The sequence below is a fragment of the Anolis sagrei genome, chromosome 10 (assembly GCF_037176765.1).
Source record: "Anolis sagrei isolate rAnoSag1 chromosome 10, rAnoSag1.mat, whole genome shotgun sequence".
Classification (NCBI taxonomy): domain Eukaryota; kingdom Metazoa; phylum Chordata; class Lepidosauria; order Squamata; family Dactyloidae; genus Anolis; species Anolis sagrei.
Window position 1 is genome coordinate 19,714,503 of NC_090030.1, and position 21,183 is coordinate 19,735,685.

At 47.9% G+C, this 21,183-nt stretch overlaps 1 protein-coding gene across 1 annotated transcript in view; it reads right to left on the minus strand.

Annotated features, from left to right (window-relative positions):
* Window positions 1-335: 335 nt before the first annotated feature.
* Window positions 336-21,183, minus strand: part of LOC132762930 (gamma-aminobutyric acid receptor subunit beta-4) — a 56,991-nt gene continuing 36,143 nt past the window's right edge. Inside the window, exons 4-9 of the mRNA XM_060756181.2 lie at window positions 20,682-20,902; window positions 11,332-11,414; window positions 9,148-9,285; window positions 8,438-8,590; window positions 6,335-6,579; window positions 336-6,082 (exon numbers count right to left, since the gene is read on the minus strand). Of these exons, the coding sequence (XP_060612164.1) occupies window positions 5,690-6,082; window positions 6,335-6,579; window positions 8,438-8,590; window positions 9,148-9,285; window positions 11,332-11,414; window positions 20,682-20,902 (1,233 nt within the window). The 3' untranslated portion in view covers window positions 336-5,689. The remainder of the gene's footprint in view (window positions 6,083-6,334; window positions 6,580-8,437; window positions 8,591-9,147; window positions 9,286-11,331; window positions 11,415-20,681; window positions 20,903-21,183) is intronic.

A 21,183-nucleotide genomic window follows, 5' to 3' on the forward strand; every position in this document is an offset into this window, starting at 1 on the left:
CAGTTTAAATAATGTACCAGTAAGGCCTTCTCATGGACCACCCTGGGAATTTCGGGTGGGGGGGGGGCTGAAGCCCCTCAAGCTCCCCCCCCCCCCGGGCTATGGGCCTGGGCCTGTAGAAGGTTTTGCCATTTCCTTTCAGAGCAGATTAACAGAAATGGAGAGAGACAGAAGGGCAGGAAGGAGAGCCTGAATCCCGCTGCCCCAGACTCCCTTGCATTTGCTTTCTCTCCCGTCCACTGAAGGCACTCCCCATCCAGCCCAAAAATGAAAAGAAAGACAGAAAGCACAACAGTTTGACACCAGATGACAAACAGGAGAAGGAAATGACCATGTCGTCTTCCAAAAGCTGTATTTGGAAAGTGTAATTTCTTTTTGGGTTAGAAAAAAAAAAAAACCAAGAAAGTTTTCCTGACCAATTCATATTTAACAATTTTTAAAATACAATTTTGTCCATGTACATTGCCATTTGCTTTTTTTAAAAAGGGGGAAAAGTGTGTGTGTGTGTGTGTCTGTGAAGACATTTTCAAAACAAAAAGAAAAGAAAAAAACATGAATGTACACACATTAACATTTTGTTTGGCACTCTTGATCTTTTAAAAAACATTTTGTTAATATTGATCATGTTTTGTACAAAACTGTAAACTATTTTCGAGTTCGTTTTTTTAAACATTCGCTCATTGTCAACTTCCAAAAACTGTTACTTTTAAAGCAACAGGATCACGAAAAAGCCAACGGAAAATAATAATAATAATAATAATAATAATAATAATAATAATAATAATAATAAATAGGAGACAGTTTTTGAAAGTACACCCGTGGCACGATTGGTGGGCCACGCTTCCTGCCTCAGCAGCCGCTTCCCTTTCAAGCAAAAGCAGGGCCAAATTGGCGGCTCCATCGCAGGAAGTGGCTGCCGGGGGAACAGGAAGTGCCTCCCCGCCAATCGCATTTTCACACCTGTAGAGTAGACAAAGATGGCTCTTTAGGTTATTTTTATTTCTATTTTTTTTCTTCTTTTTTTTGTCGCTTGCCTTTTTTTTATACAAAAAATCTACACCTAAATCACTTTGCTAGAAACATTCTTTCCTTTTTTTCTGGTTTGTACACTTTTTAAAGCAGGATCTGATTTTGTGGAGGAGAAGAAGAAGAAGTAGAAGAGACAAAGATCCAGGACTTAATTTCATGCAGAAAAATGCAAATCAAAGAAATAGAACCGAAAAGGGGGGGCATCCTCCCTGCTCCCCCCCTCCCCAAATTTGGAAACACTGTACAAGATGCAAAGTAACCGCTCAGAGGAGGTCAGAAATGATTCGCAGCAGTTCGTTCTGCAACATCAGTCTGTTTTGGGTCAGGGGCTTCCAGGGGCCAGTTCCACATCTGTCCCGGTTTTGTGTCTGAAGCGCTTTCCCCCCTTTGACCGACCCACAGACCAAGAGCAGCGTTGACGCCTCACCTTCTGACTTGAGCAATAGCTGCCCGTTTGACCCACAAGAAAGACTTGGAAGGAAAACTCCCAAGGAACTCAGCTTTTGCCAGCACCATTTGCTGGAGCCTTTTGGCCATCCTGAGCGAAAGAAACCAAAGCCAAGCCACCAGAAAGATGCTGATAGGTTTATATGGGGCCGGCCTCGCTCTGTGCAAATGGGCCCTGTCCTTGCACCCTGAAACCCTTGACCTGACCAGCCTCAAAGAAGGAGGGTCATTCCCCACATTTTGGACTGGGTTAAATGAAGAGCATCCCACCTTGACAAAGTTCAGCTGGGTCAGAGCACAGGAGGAGGGGAGAAACTGGCGCCCCAAAGCCAACTTCCACTGAGCTTTGTGATCTTGTGAAGATGGGTGGGTTGTGCAAAGCGAAGGGGAGGCTCTTCTTCTCCCTGCATCCACAAAAAGTCCTTGTTCCTCTGGAGAAGAAAAGGGAGAAGAATCCTGCTCATGTGCTCCCATGATAGCCTTTGCCTGACTTTATGCTGTATAGCTAATAGCACTCTCCTTTGGATCGTTGTGGAGGCCAGAGGGCTTTGCCAGCCATGCAATTACCTAAACTGCCCCCAGATCTGCCCTTGATGCCATTTCTGTACTGCTGGAGGTGGGAGGGCCAGGGCAGACCCCTCACACAGTTCCCACCGCTGAACACACTTCTTCGCTGTGAATAAAATGCTGAAAAAGCGAGTTTGGGGAGGTAGTGCTGGGAGGCAATGCCATGCGTTGACGTCGCCAGACTGGAGCCAGCCGCTCTCCTTTGCACGTTTCCCGGGTTTGCAGGAGGAGGAATTTGGCAGAAAAGGCAAGAAGCGCCTGTGGGGCATATGATGGGGAAAGAGCAAGGGCAAGAAAGACACTTCCAGGGACTGAACCGAGAATCTTTTGGCTGTCAAGGAGGTCTGCCTCTCTGCTGCCAAACCACCGCTCGCAGTCCTGTAATGAGCTCCTTGCTTTTCGGCCCGAGAAGATGCTCCGGAGAACAATGAAGGCCTGAGGCCAGCCTCTCTCCTTCTCCTTTAACCATGCCTCGCAGTCAGTCAGTAGACAAAGACTGGGTGAGCAGAGACCGGCGTTACTTCAATCTCTTGGTCTTCCATTCCAGCTACCTCCCATAGCAGTCTTTCCAATATGCTACGAACTATATGGCACCACAAACGGGGTGCTATCTCCTCCTGTAGTGTTTCTTAAGGAACTAAAGTGACCCACAGAATGTCTTGCTTCCTGCCATTGCTCTCAAAGAGCTGATGCCTTCCTCCAATTGCCCAGCATCTGGAGGCCTCCACCAATGCCATTGAGCTCCATGTCCACTGCTGAAGACAGCCAGGTACATCTATTTGCCCCGCACATCCGGAACATCTCCCATTTAGTGAATATGTAGGTTTCTCAGTGTTGCCCTGCCCCTGAAAGCATAACATTGCCTTCATGCACCATTTTGGCATTCCCCCTGGCCTGGCATTTTATCCGCACGCTTATTCCAATGTGTTCACCCATCTCTGAGGAGGTTTGTAGTGCCTCAAGGTGGAGGGATGGATTGGATGGTGTCCCCAGTGCATAGAAGTCCCTGAGTGGTGGTGGCGGCGGTGGCTGCGTTTTGTGCCAGCAAAAGAAAATAGAGCATGTGTGTGCACTGTGCTGCCCTGAGATTCCCAGCATGCTCAGCCTGCCATGATGAAAACACAAGGGGCCCAGCCTCTCCTCTCCAATCACCTGACCTTTGCCCCCTTTACCCCCGTGTTGCCTCTGTGAAGAAGCAGTGCCAGAGGAGCAGCAGGCAGCCCTAGCCTGGCTTGAGGAGAAGGTGCAGTGCCCAAGGAGCAAGGAAACAGAGCGGGTCCTCCTGGAAAAGGATGAGGCACCTGCACTCTTGGCCAGGCTCGGCCAGTAAGAGCCACAACTGCTGCTGGACTGGCAAGACATTGGCCAAGCAAATGTTTGACAGAAGCTTTGGGCAAAATAAATGGGGTGCACTTTGGTAGAGGCAGCAAGTGAGCGGAAGCTTCCTCCAGCAGAAGGGTTTCACTGAGGTCTCTGTGAACGCAGGTGGCAGAAGGGGACCCTGCCTTTGGCACTGAGTCGATTGCCTGCCTCCTGACAGGATCGACGCTCTTATTCCACTCCCTCTCCTTAGTCCAAGATGGCAGTAGGGATGAGCGTGTTTGGAGATATATGAAAGCATGGATCTTCTTTGCCTTTATGTGCAAAAGGGTCAGGAGAGGGAAGAAAGGCAGAAGGCAGGCATCGGGGCTCGGTATGCTTTGGACCCATCAGCTTTCTGAGTGAGGAAGCTGAATGTGAGGAACATGTTCTCTTCATTGCAACCTCTGACCAGCAGGCTGTGTAGTCCAGGATTGGTTACCAGCCCTCCGCCTCTAGAAAGCAGCTGCTGAGATTTTGTCCCTTCCTCCGAATAATAAATTCCTCCAACATCTTACTGGGTCTGATCAGCAGAATGTTTGCTTCTGAAAAGTGAGCCACTGAGAAAGAGAGAAAGAGGGTTCAAGAGGGAGAGAGGAAGCAATCTTCCTGCCAGGCAAATGGACTCTGGAAAAAGCTGTCCTCCACACAAGGGTTGAAAAGCATTGGACATAAAGAGCTTGTTCCCAACCTGTTGCCTTGCATCTGTTGGCTGAGGAGGCTAGCTCTAGTTCTCGTCCTTTGGCACCAAGGAGGGTTGGAGGAGGCAAGGGGAACGCTGGAGAGGAGGCAGCAAGCCTTGATGGAGGCACAAAGTGCTGGTGAGCGACAGCAGACAAGGGCTGTAAGGGTCCCTCAGTGTGACTGCGGCACGGCACTCCTCAGTTCTTTCGCACACGGTGCTTGCAGAAAGGCGGGTATTTTAGGTCAGAGCGGCTGAAGCTAAAGGCAGGTGTGCTATGGCTCCCAAAACCGCTGACAGTTCCCAAAGTGCTGCTTTGGCTTTCCTCTGCCTCATGAGGCCTCCTGGATGTTTACAAGACTCTGGATCTCACACGATCTTGCCAGAAGATGGGGAAGAGGCCTGTCATCAAGGTGAGCAATTCTGGTGCGTACAAAACACACCTGTTGTCCCTTTGCTGAAGGCGCTGGCTATAGGATGTCCCTCAGGTGCCGGGCACAAAGTGTCTTTCTTGGCATGCCCAAGTCTTTGTGGGGCTCTCCTTCCCGGACAACCCTGTGATAGGCCCTTCGCTTTTCCCTTTCTATCCCCTTTCCATCCCTTCCCTTTCCTTCCTCTTCCCGTTGCATTTGTCTGCCTGAACCTCTCTGAGACTGGAGGCTCCCTGCATTTTTGAGACTCCCACCACAAATACACACACAGGACTCCCCACACCCCACACCCCTATTAGCAGTTATACCTCACAGAGAGAGAGAGAAAGAGAAAGAGGGAGGGAGAGACTCTTCTTATAAAAGACATAACAAGCCCACTCTTTCCCTGGAAACAAGCTCACACACACGTCGACACACGGGTTCAGACATTCACACCAGAAAAAAGGGAGACAGCTCTGAATGCCCAGAGGCCAGAAAAGGCAGCTTCCAAATGTGCCTTTGACTCTGGATTTCCCCCCAACCCACCCACCCCCCAAGTCATTGTTCCCTGTTTCTGCCCAGACGGATGATGCAGAATGGACATTTCATGGTTTTTAGACAGACTCTTGTATACATTTGAGGCAGAAAGAGGGATTAAAGAAACGAAGCTCATGCAAGATGGGAATGTTGGCCAAACTTTCCAAAGAAGAAATGGGACAGGGAGACAAATAGGAAGCAGATAAAATGACACCAAGGAGTGGGAAGTGAGGGAGTCAAAGGGTGGTCACTGAGCCCCCACCACCATCACACTCCTGGGACATCTTGCGTCAGCTGCAAAGATGCATGTTTTTGAAAGGAAAAGCCACCCCCCCCCCACCTCCCATGAAGCATTTCAAGCAAAGACTTAAAAAAGAGGGAGAGGGGATACCCCACACTGATCCCTGAAAGCCAGTCCCCCCTCCACAAACCCATGTTACCTCACACCGAAGCTGTGTGTACATCATGTGCCAAAAACAGGAGCAATGGAGAAGAGAAAGACAACCAAAGATGGGGCAGCGGCGTGAGGGGAAGGGAGTGAGAACCAAGCAATTGCCGTAATTAAGAGAAAAACCCAAACCCCGAAGACTGCAGCACTCCTGCGGTGTTGTCATAGTCTGAGTGTCTTTCCCCTTCTCCTCTGCAGCCGACAGGTGTGTCAATTCACATAGTACAACCAGTACACCAGGTTGAAGAACCCGAAGGTGATGGGGAAAATGAACCGCGACCACTTGTCAATGGTGCTGACATCAGCCAGGTCTGGGATCTTGAGCTTCAGCTTTGACGACCGCCGGCGCAGGCGGCAGTTGGCACGGTTGCGGATGGCAGAGGCGGTGTGGTGGTGGTGGGCGGCTAGTGGGCCGTGGCGGTCCAAGGCCGGGTGGTGGCCGAAGCCATCTCGCGGGGGCAGCGGCTTCCGGAACTGGATCCCTGACCCTTCGTAGGACATTACAGAGTTCCGCGAGTCTCCCACCGCGCTCATCATGTCTGCCGCCAGGAGCTCATTGTTCATCTCCAGCGTGCTGAGGAGGATGTTGCCATACGGGTCGACCTGGAAGGTGAGAAGCAGTGCTCAGCTCAGTGTGAAGGCCTTCCCTGCCCCTAGGTCATCCGAGGGGCAGATGTTCTCCTTCCACTAAGGACAGATCCCTGGGAGATGCACAAGGAAAGCTTTGGGGGCCCCTAACACACCCTCAAGCAGAAGGGCTTACCGACTCTAAACAGACAGAGGTCCCCCAATTCTGCAATGGGGCAATTGGGGAGAGGGGAAGGCAGACACCTCCCTCCCTGCCTAGGCTCTCACCCGCTTCTCCTCGTATCGGTGCCTCTCATTGTTGGCCTTGCTGATGCGCTCGCTCTGCTTCTTCTGCTGGCGAGGGCCTCGGCCAAAGAAGATGTAGTTGACAAAGGCGTATTCCAGGAGCGCCAGGAACACGAAGACGAAGCAGCCCATGAGATAGACATCGATGGCTTTGACGTAGGGGATCTTGGGGAGGGTCTCCCGCAGGTGGGTGTTGATGGTAGTCATGGTGAGCACCGTAGTCACCCCTACAAGGAGAAGGATCCACCACGGCGGTTAGCTCCTTGCTCAACACATGCACACAATGAGATGGATCAGTGAATGTAAAATATGGTGGCTTGTGTGCTTGAGTTTCTTTGTGCAGGATATAAAATGGACAGTCATAGTACAAAGAGGCCATTTGGCCTCTTTGGTAATAGACAGAACTGGGTAACGACATAGGCTCTGTAGGCAGGTCTGCCCTTTGACATCTAGTACATGTACAAAGATACTCAAAAGTCCTGAGCCATTCTGCTTTGCCACCCACCTGATCCATCTAATGGAAATGAAAGGCAGCAGAGGCTCAAGACCAGGCATCCTCAAACTGTGGCCCTCCAGCTGTTTGGGCCTCCAACTCCCAGAATTCCTGGCCAGTGAACAAGCTGGCAAGGGCTTCTGGGAGTTGGAGGCCAAAACAGCTGGAGGGCCACAGTTTGAGGATGCCTGCTCAAGACACTTTGTGAAAATGGCTCAGTGGAGCTGGGATCCTGTGTGTCTGTCTGCCACTCTGGGCCAGAGTGAAGAGGGAGGGGCAAGAAGACAGTTCCATCTTGTCTCCTGCATATGTCATCGGTTGGGGACCCTTCCCCCCAGGACAAACTGCTGCTCTGGGCCAGAGTGAAGAGAGAGGGGGCAAGAAGACAGTTCTACCTTGTCTCCTGTGCTATGCTAATAATATAATGTAATGTAATATAATATATTGTATATACATATAATATTATAATGTAATACAATATATTACTACTAATAATATGCTATTATAATTATACATTCTATATTACATGTAATATTACTAATAATATTACAATATAATGGTATAGTACAATATAGTAATATATAATACTGATATTGCACTATGCTAATAATATAATATATTGTATGTATATATATCTTGTAAGCCGCTCTGAGTCCCCTTTGGGGTGAGAAGGGCGGCATATAAATGTTGTAAATCAGGGATCCTCGAACTTTTTAAATAGAGGGCCAGGTCCCAGTTCATCAAACTGTTAGAGGGCTGGATTATAATTTGAAAAAACATGAATGAATTCTTATGCACACTGCACCTTTCTTATTTGGATTGCAAAAAAACACTTTAAAACAACACAATAATTAAAATGAAGAACAATGTTAACAAATATAAACTTATTAGTATTTCAATGGGAAGTGTGGGCCTGCTTTTGGCTGATGAGATAGGATTGTTGTTGTTGTTGTGTGCTTTCAAGTCATTTCAGACTTAGGTTGACCCTGAGCGAGGGCCAGATAAATGACCTTGAGGGGCCGTATCCGGCCCCTGGGCCTTAGTTTGAGGACCCCTGTTGTAAATAAATAAATTTTGCAACATAACTACAGAACTATGGAAGCCTCTGGATACTTTTGGCCCTTGTTTAAAGTCTTCCTTGACCAAGGGACAGAAGGAGAGCAAGCTATGCAGTTCCCTTGCTCACAGAGATGCCTTTCTCAGCTGACCATGGGGCTCCTTCAGCCCCACATGGATGCTATGGCATGTTGTGGGACTGAACCCATTCAAGGGGAACCCCTGGTGGAGTAGTGGGTTAAACCCTTGTGCCGGCAGAACTGCTGACTGAAGGTTGGTGGTTTGAATCTGGGAAGTGGTGTGAGCTTCCATCTGTCAGCTCCAGCTTCCCTTGCGGGGACATGAGTGAAGCCTCCCACAGGATGGTAAAACATCCAGGCATCCCCTGGGCAACATCCTTGCAGATGGCCAATTCTCTCACACCAGAAGTGACTTGCAGTTTCTCAAGTCACTCCTGACATGGGGAAAAAATCTCATTCAAAGAACAGCATTCCCTTTCTCTCTCTGACCCTTAGCCATGTAGACAAAAGACTCACCTAGTGCGACCCGGGCAGCAGAGGCGTCGTAATTGATCCAGAAAGAGACCCAAGAGAGGATGGTGATGAGGACTGAGGGCATGTACGTCTGCAAGATGAAGTATCCGATGTTTCTCTTGATCCGGAAACTGAGGGATAATCGAAGGTAGGAGCCTGACAATGAGAGGACAACAAAACAACAGTGCATTTAGAAAAACCGGAAGTGCTAGCAGGTGGCAGCCCCAACAGACGCCACCTCAGTGCTCTAAAGACAACCAATGTGGAGAAAGCATATATGGGCCAGTGGGCACCATCTCCAAAGAAAGGTCTTTCCCACCCAGTGCTTTGGCAAGCCAGGACCCCTTTCAATGGGACCCCAACACCAGACCCCCTTCTCAGTCAGGCCAGCAAGAGGGCAGGAGCCTTTCTTCTTTGCGATAACACAGTCTTCGTTTTCTCCTACTGCCTTCTGCCTTATTAGTGTTAATTGCTTGTTCTAGTGAATCCTGCCTTCTCATGATGTGTCCAAAGCACAGCTCTGGCCTGGAGCCATATGTGTGTGTGGAGCAGAGGGGAGGGGGCAACCATCCCTCTGTGTGGCCAACCATCTCCAGATAGGATTCTGGGATTCACATCCAAGTGAGGAAGGGCTCTCTCAGCAGCAGCCCCTTGGCCGAGACCCCCAGCCCCAAGGGTAACTTAGGGAACCTGCTCAGGGACTCCAGGCTGACCTGTGGTGAAGACGACTTCCCTGGTGACCAGCCTCTGCTCAATGATGGTGAACTGGGGCAGCTCCAGATCCTTCATCCCAGTCACAGCCGAGTTGTTTCCTTGCCAGAAGAATACAATGTCATCAACCGTGTAGCCATCTGGATGGAAGGAGAGGAGGACATGGTCAGGTCTCAGCTGAGGGCTGAGGCAGGGATCATTGCATTATTAGACCTGGTAGCCCTGAGTCAAGCGGGGTCAAGGGGAGAGCTACTGCACCTGCAATGAGGACTAAGAGGGCAGCCCCTGGAGGGTTGGCACTCATGCTTCTGGTGGGTACGGAGGGTGCTGGGACAAAGGGAAGGGGCTGCCTCTGTATGGGAAAGCTCCCTACGCTCCAGAAGGTGCATGTGTGGTGCACCTGAGAGTCTTGGTTTGTGGCGGCGGTGTGTGTTTGTGGGGGTAATCTGTGTTGGGGAATTTATTTATTTATTTATGACATTTATATCCCACCCTTCTCACTCTGAAGGGAACTCAGAGAGGCTTACAAGTTATATGTTCATACAATATATGCTGTTTTTAGCATAGCACAATATTAGTATTAGGTATTACTATATTGTACTACACCACTATACTGCAATATTATTAGTAATATTACATGTAATTTATAATATAGAATTATTATATTGAATTATTATTCATATTATATTGTATTACAATATTATGATCAACATTATATGTGCATACAATTTATTATAATTATTAGCATAGCACAATATTGGTATTATATATTATATATACAACTATAGAATTAATAATATAGTATGAATAATAATAATAAAATATTATGAATATAATATAATAAATAATATATTATTAATAATTAATAATATATTAATAATATAGTATATATGTCATAGTATATAGTATATATGTCAATATGTTATTTTGTTAGGCGCAAAATAACCCAAATGTAGCTGCATGGATATTTTTACCTTTTACCTCTTTTAGAAGATGAGATTTAGCAAGCTAGTTAGCTCCAAGACCTTTTCTATCAAGCATGTATTTCTTTTACTTTCATAAATACTTTTTGAACCTAAAGTTATGACTCTGCAATCTTGATTCATCCTAAGATATAGAAGGCTATCCTATTTCACCACACGTAAGTTTCTGCTGGTCATGAAACTTACTTCTGGTATTCTGCTATATTTATGGTGGAATCACCCCAACTGGAGGTTATTTTAGGCCCTTGGTGTCACAATGGGTTAAACACTTGTGCTGGCAGGGCTGGTTTGAATCCAGGGAGTGGGCTGAGCTCCCATCTGTCAGCTCCAGCTTCCCATGCAGGAACATGAGAGAAGCCTCCCACATGGGAATATATCAATCTGGGCGTCCCCTGTGCAATGTCCTTGCAGATGGCCAATTCTCTCACACCAGAAGCAACTTGCAGATTCTCAAGTTGCTTTTGACATGGAAAAAAAATTGAACCTAACAGCTCAGATTCACCACCAATCTGGCCAGAATGGTACCACCAGCCACTGGGAAGGTTGTGTACAGAGGCAACGTGCCACCCAGATCCAGCTGCCTGATTTGCAGCCTTATCAACTTCACTTCTGGAAGGAAGAAATCCAATTCTGAAAAGAAGCAAAGGCTGGAAGTGCCTTGGTGTGTGTGTCTAACTTCCCAGCCGCCTCCCTGTTTTATTGGAGGAAGCCTGTTTTCCCAAAAAGGTATAACAGGAATGGCTTCCACGTCATCCAGGTGATGAATTCACTGCAAGGTTTCATCAGCTCCTTGCTCAGCATTGAAGGCGCTGTCCTAGGTCCTGAATCCACAACTTCAAAGACTAGAATGGCTGGAATAAGACTCAGTAGTACCATGCATTGGCCCTTTTGGGTCTAAATTCACCTTACTGAAATGGAAACCAACAGCCTCTGTGTGCGTTTGTGTTTGGCAGGGAGTGCTTTGTGTTCAGACATTGTGGGTCCAGCTCTTGGGGGTCAGAGCCAGGAATGGCCTTTGTATATTCTGTCTGGGGCTCAGTCCCATCGAAAGCAGAGCAGAAAAGGAAGGAAGGGAGAAGAAGGATGGTATGCCTGCCATCCTTTGGGTCCAGCCCAAACCCAACCCAAGCCACCCCACTGAGGGAAGCCCCACAGCAAGCACAACTGCTGGACAGATGGGCAGAATAGTGGGCTGGTACGCACAGCTCTCGATCTCCAGGGTGCAGTTCTGCTGGTCGAGGGGGTACCTCCTCAGGTCCATCATGCAAGCAGCCGTGGTGGTGATTCTGGAAAAGGAGAGGACGGGAGAAGCCGAATCAGCATGATGATGGGCTGCTGTTGCTATGACAACCAGAGCACAGGACTGTAGGAAAGCATGTGTGTGTGTGTGTGTGTCTTGGGAGGATGTAAGTGCTGCGCTCGCCTCAACATCAACTGCGTGGCTTAAATCGTTCGTGACTCACTGCAGCCAGCTCCGAATCTCTGGGAAGAGGGCTCTCCTCTTGTGTGTGCATGCGTGTGCAGGGGATGGAAGGGGCTGCACATGGGAAGCGGGGAAGTAGAGGGACAATCTGTGTGGCTGATGCAGGGAGTAAAAAGGAAGGAAGGAAGAAAAGGAAGGAAAGAAGAAAAGGAAAGAAGGAAGGAAGGAAGGGAAGGAAGAAAAGGAAGGAAAGAAGGAAGGAAAGAAAGAAGGAGGAGGAAGGAAGAAAATGAAGGAAGGAAGGAAGGAAGGAAGGAAGGGAGGGAGGGAGGGAGGGAGGGAGGGAGGAAGGAAGGAAGGGAAGGGAAGGGAAGGGAAGGGAAGGGAAGGGAAGGGAAGGGAAGGAAGGAAGGAAGGAAGGAAGGAAGGAAGGAAGGGAAGGAAGGAAGGAAGGAAGGAAGGAAGGAAGGAAGGAAGGGAAAGAAGGAAGAAAAAGAGGGAGGGAGGGAGGGAGGGAGGGAGGGAGGGGGGGGGGAAGGAAGGATGAAAAGGAAGGAAAAAAAGAAGGAAGGAAGAAAAGGGAGAAAGGAAGAAAAAGCAGGAAGGAAGGAAGGAAGGAAGGAAGGAAGGAAGGAAGGAAGAAAAGAAGAGAAGGAAGGATGGATGGATGGATGAAGAAGGAAAGAAGGAAGGAAAGAAGCAAGTAAAGAATGAAGGAAGGAAAGAAAGAAAGAAGGAAGAAAATGAAGGAAGGAAATGAAGGAAGCAAATGAAGGATGAAAAAGGGAAGGGAAGGTAGGAAAACATCCATGGCTCCCCAGCCTTTTTGGGCTTTGAGGAAAGAACCAGTTTAGTTGAACAGCTTGAAGCAAAATGTGTGGTTTGCTGTTGTTTGCAGCAGAGATTTTAGGACTGTAACACACATTTTCTGCACGTTGACTGCTATCCAAGTGTAGACCACTTCTCCATATGCCGCTATGGTATAGGCGACCCACAAATCACCAACCGTAGATTATATAAACAAGTTATATAATCCCCAATTCATCAGCACAGAAGAGACAATTACGAATTCATGAATAGCAAGTAAGGAATTCATGAATGCCGAAATGGCAAATGCCACAGTACACATCAAGCGCTGAATTAACACACCGAAAGGGGGCCAGTGCCAATCCTTGACACCCATTGCACTCCGGAAACGGCAACAATAGCAGCAGCTGAGTCCCAATTGCAGAGAGGGGGGCAGAGTGGGAGGGGGCTGTTGGGTCTGAAGAGATTTGTGGCAGCTTTGCAGGAGCCTCCTGCTGCTTTGGCCTCTGTCCATGGTGCTGGACTGCAGTGGACAATGAATGACCAGGTTCCAGAGTTGCATGACCTTTCACCCTCCCTTTGAGGCCTAGAAGAAGCCCCCCAATAATAAGATTCCTGAAGAAAGGGGGCTCTTTGTTCCTTATCATTTGGGAGCCAGAGCCGGGAGCCCTTTCACTAAAAACAACCTGAAAGGAGGTAGCCCTATGCGCTTACATGCTCTCTGTGAGAATGAGTGCAACTCAGAGCAATATTCCTTGGAGGGAATATCTGAGGCCACTTGGCCTGCGAGGAGCTGCACGTGTTCAGGTGCATGAGCAGCCCCCCTTCCCACGTTGTGCGCATGCACGGGAGGGGAGCCATGGGCACATGTCCACTTTTTTTCAATTAGCGAACCATAAGGCATTCATCAAGCAGCGCATTTTTCCCCCTGATGCAGTGCAACCAGCCAACTGTTAAGAGGGAAGCTTTGCCTTCCCCAGGGCCAAAGAAGGAGGGAGATCTCAAGCAGGAAGGGGAGCTCTTGGGGTGAAGGGAGGGGGGGTTCCTTATGAAGGAGGGATGGGAGCAACCTGGAGGGGCGGCGCTTGTCTCTTTAAGAACGCGTGAGCTAAATTTATCCCTCTGCTGCCTGTGACGGTTGTAGGGAGCCTTGAGGAGTGCCGGGCTCCTGCCTGACAGGCTATAAATAGACCCAGTGCTACAGCAAAGGGAACACACACTCACTCACTCACTCACAGTTGAGTGGGGGGTGTATGGTCTGCCCTTCTGCTGCTGTGGCTTTTCACATTTTTGCCAAGGCCTGCTTTGCACACAGTCGCCAGGCTCCCTCTGCTGCTCACTGCTTCCTATTTTGGACCCTGTCCCTGCAGACAGGACAGGAACCCAGTGGGTGGCACCTTCCAGGACACTTCCAACCCTCTGAGGGTGGGGGAGGCAAAAAGGTGGCTGCAAATGGCCCCGGCACGTGAAGGAACTGCAGTGTGACGTGCAAAAATACTTTAATGGCATTTCCCCAGTCAAATGTGTTGTTGAAGGCTTTCATGGCTAGAATCACTGCGTTGCTGTGAGTTTTCCGAGCTGCATGGCCATGTTCCCGAAGCATTCTCTCCTGACATTTCACCCACATCTATGGCAGGCATCCTCTGTTGGAAACTAGGCAAGTGGCTTTTATATATATGTGGAATTTGGTTGTTGTAGTTTTTTTCAGGCTATATGGCCATGGTCTAGAGGCATTCTCTCCTGACATTTTGCCTGCATCTATGGCAAGCATCCTCAGAGGTAGTGAGGTCTCACAACAGACCTCACAACCTCTGAGGATGCCTGCCATAGATGCAGGTGAAACGTAAGGAGAGAATGCTTCTGGAACATGGCCATGTAGCTTGGAAAACACACAACAACCCTATTGTTATAGTCTTTGACAGTTATAGTCTCACTACCTCTGAGGATGCTTGCCATAGATGCAGGTGAAACGTCAGGAAAAAATGCCTCTAGACCATGGCCATATAGCCCGAAAAAACCTGTATCAACCAAGTGATTCCGGCCATGAAAGCCTTCGACAATATATGTGGAATGTCCAGACTGGGAGAAAGAACTCTTGTCTGCTTGAGGCAAGTGTGAATGTTGCAAATGGCCACTTTGATTACCATTTAATGGCCTTGTAGCTTCAAAGCCTGGCTGGTTGCTGCCTGATTTTTTAAAATACTAATAGCCAAATTGTGCTCGCTTTCATGGTTTCCTCCTTTCTATTGAAATTGTCCACCTGCTTATGGATTTCAGTCGCTTCTCTATGTGTTCTGACATGTTGACTGTTAGAGTGGTCCAGCATTTCTGTGTTCTCAAATAATATGCTGTGCCAGACCCGTAGCCAGGATTTTGATTGGGGGGGGGGGGGGGGGCTGAGTTTGATGGGGGGGGGCTGAGTCTGAGTGAAAGAGGGTCTATCCTAGCAAACCTTTTGTATCGTTACCCCAATACCCCCATGCATATGAGATATATCAAGCATGGAGATCAGATCAGATCTAAGGAAGTAATGCTACCCCTCTATTCTGCTTTGGTTAGACCACACCTGGAATACTGTGTCCAATTCTGGGCGCCACAATTCAAGAGAGATATTGACAAGCTGGAATGTGTCCAGAGGAGGGCGACTAAAATGATCAAGGGTCTGGAGAACAAGCCCTATGAGGAGCGGCTTAGGGAACTGGGCATGTTTAGCCTGAAGAAGAGAAGGCTGAGAGGAGATATGATAGCCATGTATAAATATGTGAGAGGAAGCCACAGGGAGGAGGGAGCAAGCTTGTTTTCTGCTTCCTTGGAGACTAGGACGCGGAACAATGGCTTCAAACTACAAGAGAGGAGATTCCATCTGAACATGAGGAAGAACTTCCTGACTGTGAGAGCCGTTCAGCAGTGGAACTCTCTGCCCCGGAATGTGGTGGAGGCTCCTTCTTTGGAAGCTTTTAAACAGAGGCCGGATGGCCATTTGTCAGGGGTGATTTGAATGCAATATTCCTGCTTCTTGGCAGGGGGTTGGACTGGATGGCCCATGAGGTCTCTTCCAACTCTTTGATTCTATGATTCTATGATTCTATGATTCTATGATATGAACAAACATAACAGTTTAAATAATGTATCAGTAAGGCCTTTTTGCAGACCACCATGAGAATTTGGGGGGGGGGTGAAGCCCCCCAAGCCCTCCAAGCCCCCCCCCCCCCCCCCCCGGCTACATGCTTGTGCTGTGCCCAAGTTGGTTCATAAGGTGCTCTGCTTTGGCTGACTTCTACTGTATTCCATGCAGCGGTGGACAAGTCTACATAGGGACCACCAAATACAGCTTTGCCCAAACACGAATCAAGGAACATGAAAGGCACTGCAGACTAATTCAACCAGAGAAGTCAGCCATAGCAGAGCATCTAATGAACCAACCATTGGGGCAGTGCAATGAGGCAAAATGGTGTCCTGAGATGGTTTTTAAGCAACTTTTAATCTGAATATAAGTGTTTGTATGGTTTTATGTCCCTGCATTGAATGTTGTGCTCCGCCCTGAGTCCCTTGCGGGGTGAGAAGGGTGGAATATAAATGTTTTAAATAAATAAAATAAATAAATAACCTGGACACAGCATATTATTTGAGAACACAGAAATGCTGGACCACTCTCACAACCACCATGTCAGACTACACAGAGAAGCTATTGAAACCCACAAGCATGTGGACAATTTCAACAGAAAGGAGGAAACCATGAAAATGAACACCATCTGGCTACAAGTATTAAAAAAACTCTAAAATCAGAGTCAACAAAGGATTCCCCCAGGGAAGAAGCTGCCAGGCTTTGAAGCTGCAAGGCCATTAAATGCTAATCAAGGTGGTCAATTGTAACATTCATACTTGCTTCAAGCAGACAAGAGTTTTCTCCCACCCTGGACATTATTCCACATATATATAAACCCCACTTGCCTAGTTTCCAACAGACCGCACAACCTCTAAGGATGCCCACCATGGGCAAAACGTTAGGAAACAATGCTTTTGGAACATGGCAATACAGCCTTGAAAACTCACAGAAACCCATTTCCCCAGTCCCTTTGTAGCCTGGGATCTTCCTGCTTTGCTCAGCACAAGAACAGTAAAGAAAGAACAAAACTCATGACACGAAACAAACACACTTCCCAACAAAGGATTCCCTCAAGCAGGAAGCAGCCAAGCCTTGAAGCTGCAAGACTTTTCAATGCTAATCAAGGTGGCCAATTGCAGAGTTCACAATTGTCTCAAAGAGACAGGAGTTCTTTCTTCCACCCTGGACATTCCACAGATATATAAATACCCCCCATTTGCAGGGCCGTAGCCAGAAAAAAAATTCGAGAGGGGTTGAAATTTTTTTGGGGGGGTTGTAATTTTCACGGGGGGGGGGGGAGGGGTTGAAACCTGCCTCCTAGCTCACGCTGAAGCAAAGAGCACAGCAGGGGGCAGAGCAGCCTTCAATAGCCTGCAACTCCGCCCCTGTCAACCACCTCCACCAAGTCTGGCCTCCTTAATGAGAGCATTCAACACCCCCCCCCCAAACTTGGTTGCTTCGCTACATTGGCTATTGCTGCAAGTAATGATAGAGTGAATAAATTGTCAATATTTGCCTGAGATAGTGCTTGAAGTTCTGGAGGGACTCTTAATTTTTTGCATCTCATAGACTTAGCATGAGGATTTGGTTAACCTGTTAAAATTCTTGAGTAAACCAGGTTTTTTTTTAATCTGAAACATTTCAGGGGGGGGTTGAACCCCTAAAACTACCCCCTCGCTACAGGCCTGCCCACTTGCCTAGTTTCCAACAGACCTCACAACCTCTGAGGATGCCTGCCATAGATGTGGGCAAAATGGCAGGAGAGAATGCTTCTGGAGCATGGCCATACAGTCAGGAAAATTCACGGCAACCCATTTCCCCAGTCCATCTGTAGTCTGGAATCTTCCTGCCTTGCCCAGCCCAAGAAGATCCCCAGCAAAGAATGGTTGCAGTACCGTGAAGGCTTGACCTGGCTCTCAGTGGCTTCTGGCTAGTAGGAAAAGGAGTGTACCCACCCACAGGATGCTCTGGGTCCCTCCTGGCTGGCGACCCCCCCCCCCCCCCCCACACACACACATGAATCTGCTGCCCTCTGATAAATGTGGTGTTGAAATAAAAGAAGGACACCTCAGAAGCAGGACAAATGCCTGTTTGATGTGCTGGCATAGGCAGTTTCCTGGGGAGAGGAGGATGCCCTGCAGCATCTAGTGTTTATTCCCAGCAAAGGCCATTTTCTTTCCATGACCATTGTTCCCCCATCTCTTCCTTCAGCCAAGCTCCTCTCCCTCCTGGAAGGAAGGCACCAAAATGGGAAAGCTAGGAGAAAAGGGTCTGCATGGGGATTAGCACCACTACCCTCCTGGCACAGGGAATCTTGTGCCCCTGAGATGCCCAGTGCTTTGTGGACAGAGTCCTCTGCTGCCATCTTATAGGCCGAAAATGGATGGGAAAATGCCACACTTCAAGGCTTGCCTGTTAAACACCAGGTGACCACACAACATGTGCTTCTTCCTCTCTATATCTGACATCCATCTCTTTCTCACACACAAACAAACCCATCCTGTTGCACTTGGTGTGGCTTTGGTGCCAAGTGGGCAAAACACAAAAGCAAAACTACAACTGCTTCTCATTCACCATGATTTCCTCAGCCTAAACTATCTTTCTGAAGTCCTGAGGTTCTCCTCGTGTGGGTGATTCTTTTACAGACGCCATTCTCACATGAACTGGCCCCAGTCCCAAGCTACCAGTATTAAAAAAAACCCTCTAAAATCAGGCCAAACAAAGGTTTCCCCCAGGCAGAAACCAGCCAGGCTTTCAAACTACAAGAAAGGAGATTCCATCTGAACATGAGAAAGAACTTCCTGACTGTGAGAGCCGTTCAGCAGTGGAACTCTCTGCCCCGGAGGGAGTGTGGTGGAGGCTCCTTCTTTGGAAGCTTTTAAACAGAGGCTGGATGGCCATCTGTCAGGGGTGTTTTGAATGCAATATTCCTGCTTCTTGGCAGGGGGTTGGACTGGATGGCCCATGAGGTCTCTTCCAACTCTTTGATTTTATGATTCTATGAAGCTGCCAGGCCATTAAATACTAATCAAGGTGACCATTTGCAACATTCACATTATTACCTGTGGAATAATGTCTAGGGTGGGAGAAAATGAAAATGAACAAAATCTGGCTACCAGTATTTTTTTTTAAAAAACCTCTAAAATCAGGACAGTAAATAAAGAGCAAGACTCAAAAAGCAAGGGAATTCCAGATAATCAATCAGAGCCAGCTAACACCTCCAAACAAAGGATTCCCCCAGGCTGCAACCAGCCAGGCTTTGAAGCTGCCAGGCCATTAAATACTAATCAAGGTGACCATTTGCAACATTCACATTATTGCCTGTGGAATAATGTCTAGGGTTTGAGAAAATGAAAACGAACAAAATCTGTATATTTTAAAAACTCTAAAATCAGGACAGTAAATAAAGAGCAAGATTCAAAAAACACAGGAATTCCAATGGCTTCAAACTACAAGAAAGGAGATTCCATATGAACATGAGGAAGAACTTCCTGACTGTGAGAGCTGTTCAGCAGTGGCACTCTCTGCCCCGGAGTGTGGTGGAGGCTCCTTGTTTGGAGGCTTTTAAGCAGAGGCTGGATGGTCATCTGTCAGGGGTGCTTTGAATGCAATATTCCTGCTTCTTGGCAGGGGTTAGACTTGAGGTCTCCTCCAACTCTATGATTCTATGATTCTTTCCAGGCAATATCAATCAGAGCCAGCTAACACCTCCAAACAAAGGATTTTCCCAGGAAGCAAGCAGCCAGACTTTGAAGCTGCAAAGCCATTAAATGCTAACCAAACTGGCCATTTGCAGCATTCAGACTTGCTTCAAGCAGACAACAGTTCTTTCTTCCACCCTGGACATTTTACCACAGGTATATAAACCCCACTTGCCTAGTTTCCAACAGACCTCACAACCTCTGAGGATGCCTGCCATAGATGTGGGCGAAACATCAGGAGAAAATGCTTCTGGAACATGGCCCATCTACACCCAGAGGGCTTCCACCCTTTATCGCACGCACCCCTTTGTCACCCCCATTCTGTATTCTCCCCTCAAACCCTTGGAGGGCAAATATGTACTATCTTCCTCCCATTTCAACTCCCAAACAATAAAAACCGCTCTTCCACCAAACAGTCTATATTTAGTCTTGTAACATTATTATTCTGCAACTCTGAGTAGTCATAGTCCTCTGGGTAACAGTTCTGCCACAAACAGGCACACAGCGCAAGTGACTCAAAGCCTTGGATTTGTGAAATGGAGCTCTCTGTGCCTGGGAAAGCCCTCCCAAAATGGCCAGAGCATTGGCAAAGGTTTCCATTCTGCCACTTTCTACAAGGTTGCAAGACTCAGAAGGTAGACAAAGGGAAGGGATTGAGACCAAAGTTGCAGGAGAACCACCAAATAGGAAAGCCACAGCTGGCTCTCTGCATATGTTCTGATGTGCCACTCAGAGGTTATCACAAATAATATATCGTCGAAGGCTTTCATGGCTGGAATCACAAGGTTCTTGTAGGTTTCTTCGGGCTATAGAGAGGTGATGCTCACTACTATAAATATTGCAAAATTACGTTTATTTTTTCTCGAAGTTGACACCCCACTCAAGTTATGGTCAGGCTTTTGGCAAATTTGACACACCAAGCTCAAAAGGTTGCCCATCACTGGTCTAGAGGCATTCTCTCCTGAAGTTTCGCCTGCATCTATGGCAAGCATCCTCAGAGGTAGTGAGGCAAGCATCTTCACTACCTCTGAGGATGCTTGCCATAGATGCAGGCGAAACGTCAGGAGAAATGCCTCTAGAACATGGCTCTATAGCCCGAAAAAACCTACAAGAACCAAATAATATATCAATTCTAAATTCTGCTAGGAATGGAGAAACAAACTTAGCATTTGGACTGGATCTGGAATGACTTTGAGAGCAGCAAGAGCCATTCAGAGTCAGCCATTCAGAGTCAGGCTCCAGAAAAATCATATTAAGACCAGAAAGGGAAATGAACACAACCACTTTCTGGGATACAATATGGTATTCAGACCCCAAAAGTCTGCCGTCGGCTCATGCCTCCCTTGCTACAGAGAGCCGGCTGCACTCCCAGCCTACCAGTATTGAAAAAATCTGGCTACCGGTATTTAAAAACCTCTAAAATCAGGATAGTAAATAAACAGCAGGACTCCAAAAGCAGGGGAATTCCAGACAATTAATCAGAGCCAACTAACACCTCCACCAGCGCTGGACTCACCGCAGGCCGTAGAGGACCGTCCCATCCGGGTGCAGCCGGATCATGCGGTTCTTGACCGTCACCCCATGCAGGAAGGACTTCTTGTCATTCAGGAAGTAGGTGTCCGGGAGCCACAGCTGGTCGGCTACGCGGTTGTCCAGCGTCAGGTTGAGAGGCAGGTCGCTGTAGGCCAAGCGTTTGTCTCGCCAGCTTTGCTGGAAGTACATGGTGATGGTGTAGTCCTGCCGGGCAGAAAGGGAAAGCGGAGGGAGTTACACAACTAAGGCGTGACCCAAGTCCAAACTGGGCCTACCTATTTATTTATTTATTTCAGATATTTGTACCCCACCCTTCTCAACCTCCCCACCCCAGGGGTGGGGGGACTCAGGGCGGCTTCCAGCCGGCAACAATTCGATGCCTCCAATGTACACATAATAAAATCTATATAAATAAAAATGTAATGTTCGTTTGTGGGATTAACACAACTGAAAAACCACTGGACCAATTGACACCAAATTTGGAC